The sequence below is a fragment of the Gymnoscopelus microlampas genome (assembly GCF_963454915.1).
Source record: "Gymnoscopelus microlampas genome assembly, chromosome: 12".
Classification (NCBI taxonomy): Eukaryota; Metazoa; Chordata; class Actinopteri; order Myctophiformes; family Myctophidae; genus Gymnoscopelus; species Gymnoscopelus microlampas.
In genome coordinates this window covers 28,388,386-28,401,681 of record NC_139949.1, presented here as the reverse complement: position 1 = coordinate 28,401,681, position 13,296 = coordinate 28,388,386, and the positions used below count along the sequence as shown (strand labels likewise).

The 13,296-nt window shown below is 38.6% G+C and overlaps 1 protein-coding gene across 3 annotated transcripts; it reads right to left on the bottom strand.

Moving 5' to 3' along the window:
- Positions 1-238: 238 nt before the first annotated feature.
- adora2b (adenosine A2b receptor) lies at positions 239-11,113 on the bottom strand. 3 transcript variants are annotated; one of them, XR_014601889.1, is made up of 4 exons: positions 11,007-11,113; positions 10,199-10,698; positions 1,196-5,254; positions 239-1,144 (listed from the first exon to the last, which is right to left on the bottom strand). XR_014601889.1 is itself a non-coding variant. In XM_084073266.1 (3 exons), exons 2-3 carry the CDS (start codon positions 10,540-10,542, stop codon positions 4,510-4,512), a joined length of 1,089 nt encoding a protein of 362 aa, XP_083929392.1. In that variant the 5' UTR covers positions 10,543-10,698; positions 11,007-11,113; the 3' UTR covers positions 239-4,509. The 3 variants fall into 3 exon arrangements, 2 of the variants coding, with proteins under 2 accessions (XP_083929392.1, XP_083929393.1); XM_084073266.1 differs by having other exon boundaries at positions 239-5,254; XM_084073267.1 differs by having other exon boundaries at positions 239-5,254; positions 11,012-11,112.
- Between the last annotated feature and the right edge of the window lie 2,183 nt (positions 11,114-13,296).

Below are 13,296 nucleotides of genomic sequence, written 5' to 3'. Positions count from 1 at the left end.
GTGATGATACCTGTAATAACACATTGACAAGTATATTTTTAAATGATAGGCAGAAATGTTAAACTACTTCCAGTTTGTTTCCTATACATTTCTGCGTGTCTCTGAAATGTAATCGTCTGACATCAATTACGATCTGTAGAAAGCTTAACATCTACACTTCAGTATCTAATTGTACATGTCAGTAAATGTTACATCCTTATAGGGGAAGGATGGAGGCAACATAAGATTGGTGGGGGAAACCCGGTTTTATTGAGGATTCCACATTTTTACAAAAGAAAGTGCTCAAACGGAAACAAAGTATTAAACAGAGCCAGCTGAAATAAATAAAACAAACCAAATAAATCCTTTTCTTGATATCACCTAACCAACACAAAAATAAAATTATAACAAAAACCTAAGTGTTGCCTAACTACACTACGCTAATCTAGAAACTGAAATATTTGAGTCCTTGATATCTGATTTGTGTTCCATGTTAAAGTTTATTCGTACACAGTCTAGTGTGACTGCAGTATTAAATCCCTTTTTGAATACATCAGATAATTCAGTGTATGCTGTTCTGTGTGGTTTAGATGACCAGAGCAGATGATGGGCAGCACCTGGAGTTAACAAATGCATACAAGAAAATACACACAGACAGACACAATGCTGACACACCTTTAGTTGCATTTTAGACTGTTTTTCAAAAATACATATTTTTTTAAGGTCTTTAGAAACTTTTTTTTCCTGATTTTAGCTTAGAAAACCACCCAGATTACGTTTTTTCATGTTTATATGCGAATAGGTGGAATATAGGCTGTCGCAGCGGGTGCAATGACCCTGAAGGTGCAACCACCAAGCCCAAGCACAAATTTTTATTTTTTTATATATATATTTCTGAACACAAAATATAAATATAAAAAGCTCCCGCAAATTTGTACTTTGTCTGTGGTCTCCCATGTTTTTAAAATTGATGCATTTCTCAATATCGCTGTCTGCATGGATTCTATACAGTACTAATGCCAGACAGCTCATAATCCCCTTACAGTATTCTTGTTATAATAGGCTACACATTGTTTTTGTATCCATCTCCTTTCCTCTTCCAGTGGCTGTGACACTTGCTGTGTGTCACTGATCCACCTCTCTTTGAATGCGCACCACTTTTTTACTTCTTCCTCAAAACATTAACATCTGAACTAATGCGGTCCATAATATCTACAACATATTTACTAGCACACATAATCTTGCAGTATGTACTGTATAATATTCTATTTAAAGGGAATCATAGACGGCTCTCAGAAGGGAACAGGCATGTTTTGGTGAGGTCCAGTCTTCTCCCTCTTTAGCTTTCTTTAGTGATTTTTGTGACTCCTGAGTTTTCCGCTATGCTTCAAGTTGGTACCGGTTCAAGTGATAGTATTAGGTGTAAATAGTGTATTAAGCTTGTTTTTCTTTTTTAGTCAGTATTGGTCTAGCATAGCAGCAGATACGACCTTAACTTTGAACATGACCGTGAGTGAGACCACCCACACAGTCCTTTGTTAACGGCCATACAAGTTATATTAATGGGGAATCACAATGACATGCTCTTCATCAATAAGCATAAACAAACTGCCTCACAAGAACAGTGTTGATAAGATTCACTGAGAAATACTGTATATATTTTATATGCACAGATGAACTAAAAAAAACATTCTAGAGTATGGTGCTAGAAAACATGGTGGATGGGGAGAAAATATTCCTCAACTTGGGAAATGGGAAAGAGGGGAAGGGTTATTACTACCAGCCAGGCTATGACATGTTATTGGGCATCAAATTAAAACAGGCCGTTGCATTTAAGAAATAGCCAGCCCACAAACAGTGTTCAAATTTCATTTGTAAGGCACATCACAGAATCCAAATAAATTAGCACAAACTAAGAAAAAGTGAAATTTCACTCTGTACAAAAAAAGAAAACTCCAGAAAATGAAACAATATTACACTGGGGCGTACACTTACAATACAAATTCCTGAGACATAACTAGTGCCCGACATTACCAAAATGCAGACAAGAAGTGTACTGTATATCAACATATAAACAAGAAGTGCATATCAATACATAACACAACCGAGTATTGAAGATCACTGCAGAACACATGCAAATAGTGAATATCATCACATAACCGAGTAGAGATCACTACATATTAACCCAACCGAGGAAATCACTATATGAGTCATGACAAAAACGAGTAGAGAAAATCACTGCATGTAACATGACACAAGCAAGTAGGGAAGATCACTACACAACACAAACAAGTAGCAGAGCTCACTCCATATCAAAGAAGTTAAAGAACTGGGTCACCACTTAATTACACAGAATTATCAAATATTGGGGAGACTGAACCAGTGGAAACTGCTGGGATCTAACTTAAATCTAAGGGTGCCATCTTTACTAGCCTTTGACATGGCTTAACTGAGCTCGGGAACAACTGTTGCGGTATGGCTACAGGAGGCTTCAACTTGACCTGCGCCTCAGTATTAGCCTCCTGACCAACCGGAGTGCTTTCAACACAGACACACCACTTCCAGACAACATGGAAAGTGGGTTGGCAGGACCAAACCCCTCACCTCCATCAGCCCAGTCAACAGCACCAGTGTATGACATAATGAAAAAAGTCCCACTCACCAATCAAGTAAAGACAAGCCCACAATTATGTTGGGGAGGGGGGTTACATAAGATTGGTGAGGCAAACCTGTATTGTTGAGGATTCCACATGTTTACAAAAGAAAAGTGCTCAAAGGGAAACAAAGTGTTAAATGGAGCCAACTGAAATACAAGTGGCATCCGTATCTTCTGAACAGCATACAATTAATTATCTGCTGTGTAATTACTGCAGTCTCACTAGACTGTGTAAGAATAAACTTTAACATGGAACAAAAACCAGATCTCAAGGACTCAAATAATAAAGGAATGAAGGGTTAAAAACATAAAGGAGTTAAGGAACCCACACAAGAAACTCAGACAGATCCCCACACAATACTGACACACTTAGCAGTGAACAAAGACAATACTAACATGACAGAACAGTTACAGTATAGATGTCTCCATTGGAATGTACTAGAAGGTTGGCACACTCCTACAGATTATTTTAGCCCTTAGAGCCCTTAGACAGAGAATACTGAAGAAATGGGAGCAAGTGCATAACTTGCTCTCAAGAACACTTGTGGAACACGAACACACCATAGTCCAATGCCAAATACAATGAAGCACACCAAACAAAATTAACAATAGCCTAAAATATCAGTGCATTGTATTTCCATTTGACTATAATGATGGCTCACATTGGGGGCTACGTAGATATACTGCACAACAGCAGATCTACAAGCTCACAATGTGTCACTTGCCGAGCTTGTAGATCAGCTAAACTAAATATAAATCACCCTTGGCTGCATTTGCTGTGTCCCAGTTCAATCAAAGACAACTGTAGCCTACAGTGTTCTGAATTAGTGTTTGAGTTCAGTCTGCCTGAGCTGCTTCCCTCCAGCATGTCAGCTGCCCAGCGTGACATTCACTCAGAAATCATCTAAAGTTAATCAGCAGCTTTGTAGTCATGTATGTTTTTCCTTCTTTTTCCTTTATTGTTAGATGTGTTTTTTATTTCTGGATCGCAAGGAATACGGTAAATTATTATGATCAGATTGAAATAGTATACTTTGTGATGTTCGTCTAGCTTAATAATTTGTCATGACTTGCCACAAGTCACAGCTCAAAATATCATAATGCGGAGAGGGATTTTTCCGTATTTGTAAGTCAGTCTGTTTCCTACTTCCTGAGCCGTGTCATTTAAGAAAATGTAACGTTAACTTTATAGAGGCACACCAAATTTCACAGTTGTACTGTATATGTTATACTGCTTCCTAATTTTGAACCAAGATTATTTCATGAAATGCAAGAACAACAAATCATCCTTTTTTCCTATGCTGCAGCACAAGTTATCAATCTACTGTCCAATACAATAGACTACATACTGTACCTCTTCTGGGTACAAAAACAGATTTAGCAAAATATACAAACTTATTTTTCCTCACCCATACATTCTTAAATATGATACTGAAATAAATAAATTATGAAACACTGTTGATAGTAAAATATAAAATGTTCTGGAATTAGCGCATAAAAAAAAGTGTTTGAGTTCATGATAAATGGCATTTCAGAACATAGTATAGTAGCATATTCACACATGGAACATTTTCACAGTCCTGCAAATCCAGTTAGCTTGAATTTTTTCTCCTTTTTTTAAAATAACAAATCCTTCACAATACAAAAATTAGATAAGAGTCCTCTGCACTTCACTGCCTGACCCCTGATACTCAGCGCAATTCATAAATATTTCCACATTCAAGGCATGTTTGAAATTCACCACTTTATCTTCACATATACCTTTGTTTTGTAAACGTTTGTTAAGCTCACTGAAAGTGGAATTCAAGAATGAAACAACAGAATCAACATAGATAGTGTTTTGAGGAGCTGGGAAACCCCCATCTCCCCTTCCCCTAAAGTTGGGGGTCAATATTCATGTGAATCTGGTCTCTATTCCGCCTCGTTCCATTGGAGTTCAAGTACAAATCCTCCCTGTTACACAGAACATATTGAGACAGAATCTTGCGGAAGGTGTTCCTGAAGTCCTCAATGCGGTAAGCGTAAATAATAGGGTTGACGGCCGAGTTGGCGTGAGACATGATGATGGCAACGTTCATCACGGAGGTCGGAATATGCAGTCCATATATATATGTAAGGCAGTTCAGGATGTGAACAGGCAGCCAGCACAGAATAAACAGGCCCACGATGATAGAGAGGGACTTGGCTGCTCGAATCTCCCGTTGCAGCAGCCCGTGGTGATGGCTGTCCCCGTTGCCCACACACTTGAGTTTGATCTGCCTCAGCTGCTTCCTGGCCACGGTAAAGATCTTCAGGTAGATGCCTAGCATGATTATGAGCGGCACCAGGACACAGACAAAGAAATTAAAATAGACCATGTAACTCATGTCCACCACACTTTCAAAGAGACATATGAGTTTGCAGGTCTTTAGAAAGTCTCCTTCGCCGCTCATCCCGTCCATAGGCCATTTTGTAGTGTTTTCCTCCCCTGAGGTGCTGTTGGTTGACTTAGCGCCGCAGGCCTTTTCTGAGTTCTTTAAATTCCAGCCCAAGAAGGGGATAAGGCCGATAACAAAAGACAGGACCCATAAAATAGCAATGATCTCTCTGGCTCTCTTTCCTGTCATCAACTCCTTGTACCTGGAAAGGAAGTAATGTTGGTTAATGTTTCATATTTTATGGTTAAAATGTGACTTCAAATACAACTTAAATGAAATCTTGGCCACTCTGACTAGAATCCGGTACAACTGTTCATTTTAGTCCTTTTTAAGTGGTTAAGATCTTGCACATGATCCAACGGAAACTAAGCTGACTCACACTTGCACCATCGTCGCCATCTCCTTGTACCACACGAACACTTAAGAAGCATGAGTTTCTTCCTCAATATATTCAGAGCTACTGCATGATAATGAATCACACTAAAATGCAGGCACCAACTCATTTCAACTCGTTTTGTCAAATCTGGCTTTATCTAATATTTCCTATAATAAAACAAGGGCAAAATAGCAACATTTCTGAGAAAAAGTGACCTGAAAAAAGGGGCAGTAGGCACACATTTGACAGGAAGTTGTGGGTTGGATGACTTCTTTTTTACTGCAAGTTGATGCCACCAACCACACCCACATGGAGGAGAATTTCCCAGTGAAAAGGCGAGGTTGCTGATGCCCTCTGTAATGGCTAAATTAGAACAGGTCCAATTTATAACTTTCGGGTAACGACACGGTCATATGACAAAGTATGAATTAGACTTCACTTCAGAGATGTTGTAAAAATCTAATTTCCATCTAGGTCTGTGAGTCCAACTTCTCTTGGCCTATCCCCTGCAGGAAGGGAGGCTTTGCCCAAGGTAACATTAATAAACAAACTAGCCTATAGAGCGTGCCAACGCGTCGTCACCACGGGGGGCGTTGGCATTGGGCGTGGCATTGGGCAATGTTAAGTCAACCTGGTTTTTACCCCTCAAAGATGTCTGCCGCTACCAAAAGACACTTGTTGACGCCCCTTTCAGGAATTTTGGCACGCTCTATATCCCTCAGGCAAGGTATGGCCAACACACATGCCCCCGTTCCGTATCTTTCTCCGTATCTTCTTTTACTTTTACTCTCCTCGTCTTATCTATGAACAGATGTGTGGGCAACAGAGGGCCAGTAATCACAGTTTTTTGCTTCGGCCCGTCTATCTCTCTCTCTTTGATAGAGCAGCTAGTGTTTCTCTGTGAGAGCCAAGGAAAGGATGGATGGCTGAATGGATTAGTTCTGGCATGACGACAGCACGCTGGCATGTTTTTCTTTACCCCGTTCACTTTCTTTTCTCCTCTGCACTCCATAGGTCCCTCCTCTCCCCAATGTCACTGAGCTTCCGCCGGGGGCCACAGCCCTCTGCCAGGCTGCACACAGTAATACTCAAAGCTTCTATTCAAATGGCCACAGGCATCCTCTGCTTAGCCCCTTACACAACAAATCAGGTGGCTATTCACAACGAGATTTCAGAATTCATTTAACCTTTATGTGTGCACGCAAATAAGCCCATCCAGGTAAAGTATTTGTATAATACTAATACACGGCAAAATATGAATGCAAATTGTGTGTTCAGTTGTTGTGTGTTGTACTAAAGGTCAGTTGAGGACATATCTATCCAAGCAGTCTTTAACCACTTAATATAGCCAGTCCACAAGCTCACAACACGTTGTGAGCTTGTAGATCTGCTATTTTCAAACATTAGTTAAAATATTTGACAAAACATTTTGACATTTTTGGACATTTTTGATAAAAATAGGGATGACAGTTTTATTTGGATTCATAGATGATTTTTGCAACCCTTACCCCACACATGTGACCTTGCAAGAATTGGAAGAATCACAATGTTCACTAGCTACCGATAGTAGTTAAAGTACCTGGACAAAGTATGTCACACTGTAATAATTCTAAAACTGTAATAATAAAACATAATTCTAAAACTGTAATAAGAAATAATTATAATAGTAGCCTATTAACACTGCAAAATTCTGTACACTACTTAGTCTCGCATTCTGAAGTGATGACTCATGGTGGTATAAAAGTTGTACTCATATGAGTTCCTAATCAAGGTTGTTATGCATGAAGGGTTTAACTCAATAGAGAGATCAATAGGATATCAATAAAAAAATCTAAACCCTGCCTTACTATTGTATTCCTCTATGAGTCCTGATAAACACCAAAGAGTTTAAAATGTTTATGTTTATTAAGAAGAGGAAGACGTTTTTACCGGAGCTTTACACAAAATGATAGAAGACAATTGGGACACACTATGAGCAGTGTTTTGGAGTTTATAAACAGATGTCTTTATAGTGTTGCTGTTAGGGTCTCTGATTAATTCCATTCATCAAGTATTTTCTTCATTTTTGGATTCTTCATTCACCGTTAAGGACTAATTTACAAACGACTTTCATTTATCCGTGACTGAAAGACATCACCGGGTAAGTAAACGATAGAAATATCGTTGGGTGAACTATTCCTTTAATTTGGGGTTGCTCCTCGACATGAAAAAACTTGAGAACCACTGCTCTACTATGCCTGCAGGTCTCCCAAGGACCCCCAAGATTTGTTGCTGAGGAGAACATACCGTATCATCCAGCCCAAACATCACCAAACCAGCTCAGTGGCTTTATGATTTAGAATGTCCACCCTGAGACCCAGCCGAGTCATACCAAAGACTATACAAATGGTACCCAATGCCTTCTGCTTGGCAGTCAGCATCAAGGGTTGGATTATGGGTAACTCCCTGTGACATACTAGCATAGCATCATGTCCAGGAGGTGTCCTTGTACATCAAGCTAACTCACACTACAGAAACAGGAGGCTCCTGACCTATGGGCCTCATGGCTCAGGAACCATTGGTTTCCAAGGCTACTTACTCAGGGTGACAGATCCATCATAGTGAAACGGCAACGAGGATGTGACCGTAACTCTTTCTGACTACAACATAGGGCCTAAGTAGGTAACATTAATGTGAAAATCTGTGTGATCCTGCAAGGTTTTGCAATAAACTTTGCCAAAGTTTACGTATAGACACTCAAACAGGGCACAGAGAAAAAACTTTGCTCAAATCTCTATTTCTGGGAACTGTGCAAAATGAAACAAAGGGGCTTCAATAGTTTGTAAAGTGGGTGTGCAGTTCAACCATCTCATGGGGTTTGAAGCATCTGGATCTGGCCTTCGACTTCCACTAAAGCCATCTGTGAAAACACTCTAATCTGCAAGAAAGCCACAAACCCAATGGACTACATTGGTTGGACTTACATTACACAGCCAGACGCACGCACGCACGCACGCACGCACACGCACACACACACACACACACACACACACACACACACACACACACACACAGAAAGGCGATGTAATTTGAGCTGAGCACACACAATGTTCTCATTACTGCACCTGTGATGTGGGGCTGGAGTTGGTTTTTGGGGGGAATAACCTAAAGAAATGCCAAGTTCAAAACCTTCAGCAGAGTGTTGTGATAACTACAACCAAAAAATATTCTGAGAAGGTAGAATGAAAAGTAGGTGTATTTTCTCTAGAAGTTTGCTCTACATATTGTGATCATTACACATTCCCTAAAACAATTTCAATGCTCAACCCAACTTTGTGGAAAAGAGACATCATGAGCTAGTGTTTGAAATAACAGTAAATCGTAGCCAAATAGCCCCAAGCTCTAATGGCTATAATCCTTCACTTCCATACTTGCAAAAACACAATTCCTAATTTCCTATGCAGTCAGTGAAAGGAAAACCACTGTGGACATACAATGTCTAATGCATAGCACCCTATTACAATCCACAAAGAGCTTATCTATCAACCTATACTGCATGGTTTCTATTGCCTAACCATCTATGCATTGAATAAGCTCATCGATCACAGTGCCTTCAGCATTGATCAGTGAGCTAAGGACACATACATTCTACACTAATAGGTTTTCATTTTAAATTAGCTTTGAATCAAGGGTGTCAATGGTGGTGAATTAAAACGTGTTGAGCATGAAGTAGGAGTTGGAACAGAGCAGAAAACTGATCTGATCAAAAACAATTGATTTTTTAAATTTAACTGGGCAGGTCATTGATTGGGCAGATCACCAATTCCCTTTAGGTAGGCTATTGTTTTAAAACAACTGAAACACACTTTTCATACAGAATATAAACACAAAATAACAATCGATATAGGAAACCAACTGTCAGACTTTGTATAAACTATCTACATAAGTATGCTATTAAGTTAATAAAGCAATATAGGCCTCCACCAAATAGAATTCGGAGAAGTTGGGCATATGTATAACCTTTCATTCTGTCCAAAGACATAGTTAATATAGTCTATCCTTAGGTCCATGACATCATTTATAATGCAATTATATCCTTCATGGGATATTAAAAGGGGATAAAATTCAATAAACTAGCCTTTCAGTTTCAGAGATGGCCAAATATACAGGTTATTCAATACAAACAAATACGCGTTATTAAATCTGTCTCTGAGAAAAGCCACATATTAGAATAACGTTGTTATAGCCAGTGGTGGAAAGTAACTAAATACATGTACTAAAGTACTGTACTTAAGTACAATTTTGAGGTATTTGTACTTTACTTGAGTATTTCCAATTTCCAATAGGCTACTTTTACTTCTACTCCACTACATCTCAGAGGCAAATATTGTACTTAATTACTCCATCACTATTATTTGACCACTTTAGTTACTAGAAGATTTAGCTTAAAAAACATACACACAACTTCAGCCCTTAAACTTTGGCTATTTGAAAATAGCTGATCTACAAGCTCACAATGCATCACATCTGTAGATCAGCTATTTTAAATGGATTGTTGTACATTGTATACACTTGAAACCTTGTGAAATGGGACCTTCTACGAAATAAGTACTTTTGCTTTTGGTACTTTAAGTATATTTTGATGCCAATACGTTTGTACTTTTCTCAAGTAAATTTAGAATTCTGGACTTTTACTTGTAACAGAGTATTCATAACATAGCAGTATTGTTACTTGTACTTTTTCTACCACTACATTAGGTTAAAAGTTCTGACAGGCTACTCAGTACTCACCTTAGAGGGATTTTGACTGCCATATAACGGTCAATTGCAATGGCCAGCAGACTGAAAATGGAGCTTTGTGTCAGCACTAGGACAAAGCATGCCATGAACAGACATCCATAGAAGTCCAAACATATACCAACACTTATGGTGATGGCAAAGGGAATGGCAAGACAACCAACCAGAATATCCGCCACGGCCAAAGACACCAAAAAGTAATTGGTGGCGTTTTTCAAAGTGGTGTTTATGGCGACAGCCCAGCAAACCAGCACATTGCCGGATATAGACAAAACGGCAATTATTAATTCAATTATAATATATACAATCTGAGTAAGTGGTTCGGGTGAGTTACTCATCCTTAGCAAGTAACTGGACTAGATCTGTATGGGCTGATCAGTATAGCCTATAATAACTGTCATCTGAGCGAGACGGTTCTAGATATTCCAAAAGGATAAAGTATTTTTGCTGTAATCCAAAGATATTCCACGTGTGTGCTTTACCAGTCCAGCCATCTGCAAGGAATAAACAGAAAAGAAAATGTCAATGCAAAGTAAAAAAGGTGTATTAAGAAACAAATGAGTGAGTATTGTCACATAAATGGATTGATTAATTGATTTATTGAATACTCTATTAACAGTTTGCAAAAAAAAGCACAGAAAGTACAGTTCTATACCAGGTCTGCTAAAAGGATTAAAACCAAGAAAGCTGCTCTATGGCTTGTTTCCATTGGGGTCCTTTTCATCGAAGCTAAACGATCGAAAATAAACAATATGATATAGGATCTTAAATCAAGACAAACATGTATATTGTGTTGGCTTACCCTACTTAATCTGTGCATTGTCTGTCGCTATTTTCGCATCGGTTTGAGTCTATTTGCGTGTCTAGGTCCCGGTTGCACAGCAGCAGCTGTACGGCAGCAGACTGTGTGTCACTGAACTTCCCCAACACGCGACTTTTGAAGTAAAGAGAGAAAAAAGCGGAGTCGCCCCGCCTTGTTATCAGCGCTGTGCCTGTGATGATGTCTGCGGATGATTACGCACACACATGCTGTTAAAAAAAAACACATTTCCAGACTAGCGTCACTATGTTAAATGCGTAATTACGCGCAGTGGTGGAAAAAGTACTCAAATGTTTTGCTTAAGTAAAAATATCAATACTGCAATTTAGAAATACTCTGTTACAAGTAAAAGTCCAGAAGTCAAAATGTGCTTGAGTTAAGGTACAAAAGTATTTGTATCAAAATGTACTTAAAGTACCAACAGTAAAAGTAGGCTACTCATTATGTAGAATGTTTTCAAATGTATAAGAATCTTTAGAAAATAGCAGATTGACACATTGTGAATTTGTGAGCTTGTAGATCTGCCATTTTCAAATGGCCGAAATGTATATAGGGTTAAAGTGGTTACTGTATCTATGGTTTGTAATTATCAAAATCTACAAAGTGACTAGTAACTTTCAAATAATTGCAGTTGAGTAAAATGTACAATATTGGCCTCTGAGATGTAGTGGAGTAAAAGTAAAAGTACTGAAAACTGGAAATACTCTAGTAAAGTACTTAAATACAGTACTTGAGTAAAAGTACTTTACACCACTGATTACGCGCCAATAAAGCATCCCCAGAATTCTTTCAGGTTGATGTAGGCTACTCGTAGGCTACAGCATAGGATCCAGACAACACACTCATAGCTGCATCTGTTTTTCATCACCCCTGAATATTTGGGGTGTGAGTTTTGCCTTAAATTAGACTACGGGTGTTCTGTTCAGCACCAGTCTCTCTATATGAAGCTGCTCTGTCAATTAGTCAAAAGCAACAATCAGAGGTAGAAGAAACTTACTCAAGTAAAAGTAACAAGTAAAAGTAACAATGCAGCAATCAATGTAAAAAATGCATTATAAGTAAGCGTCCTGTATGAAAAACCTAGCAGAACATATGCATAATGTATTAGGGTAAACTACTTTATATACAGTTTTTACTTTATGTTTATTTAGATTTTACAACACAGGATAGACAGATGAACACATCATTTCAACACATCAGTTTGTCTTTGTTGTTGTTTTCCCCTCATCTTTTGAACATTTATTGAAATTAAACCATGTGTGAAAAAAAATCACCATTTGTTGGAGCTGACCACAACAACAAAAAAATGGAAACCACTGGATTCATCTTCAATACAGTATGTTAAATGTGTGTATTTTAAAAGCTTGTTATACAGTAGGCTATTATCCATTGTGTCAAATATTTAGTGTAAGATAGAGTTCTAATATTGGTTCACAGGATATTTGATCACCATCCATGGAACATCGGCAAGAATGTTTGATAACTGGGTTCCGTTTAAGCCATTTATTTCCGTTGCACACATGAGCATATTGTTATTGGGCAAGGAGGTGATGAGGCTTCACGGTTATGGTTTTTACTAAGAAAAACAGAAACACATAATTATCATACAATTCAACACCACATTAACAACCAACAATTAAGACACTGATGAGTAGCACTCTAGAGGAATGGGTAGGCCTAAACACCAAACATTACATAATATTCTCTAGGTTAACTTACTGCATTTCATTGAGTACTACCAAGTACATTATGTGCACTTTCAAGGCAAGCAGGTGAACTGTAACATTAATTACATTTATCACAACCCAATAATCATGAATTATCAACTGAACTCACTTCAATGACGCATAACCAAGGCCCACTGAGGCTAGGACAGAGGAGGAGCAGCTGCTGTTGCTGCTGTCTGACAAACAATAACTGAAGTGCCATGCACTCAGGCAGTATATATAGCAGGCCTCTAATGAGGAGCGAGTGAGGACAGGTGAGGTGGGTGGAGCCAATCAATGGGAATAGGCCAGGGGGAGGGTTGCTGTTTCTGACTAGGTTGACTCTTTTCTACATTTAGAAAAACAATCATTAAATTTTTTTCTCCAATACATTAAGATGAAAATAAGCTTTAACTCCACCAGTAAAGGTTATGATTTTATACATGTTATAGACTTTCTTGTTAATACAACCAAAACAACCACGTGCCTTCGGGCCACAGGTAAACTGCAGGTCACTCTCATTCAAGACCAAGCCAGTAATGTGTAGCTCCATGCCCACCTCCATC

Coding starts and splice junctions, on each gene's coding strand:
- adora2b (XM_084073266.1), bottom strand. CDS start 10,542: ATGAGTAACTCACCCGAACCACTTACTCAGATTGTATATATTATAATT. Junction 5,255..10,198: donor GCAGTCAAAATCCCTCTAAG/GTGAGTACTGAG, acceptor CTTCCTTTCCAG/GTACAAGGAGTTGATGACAG.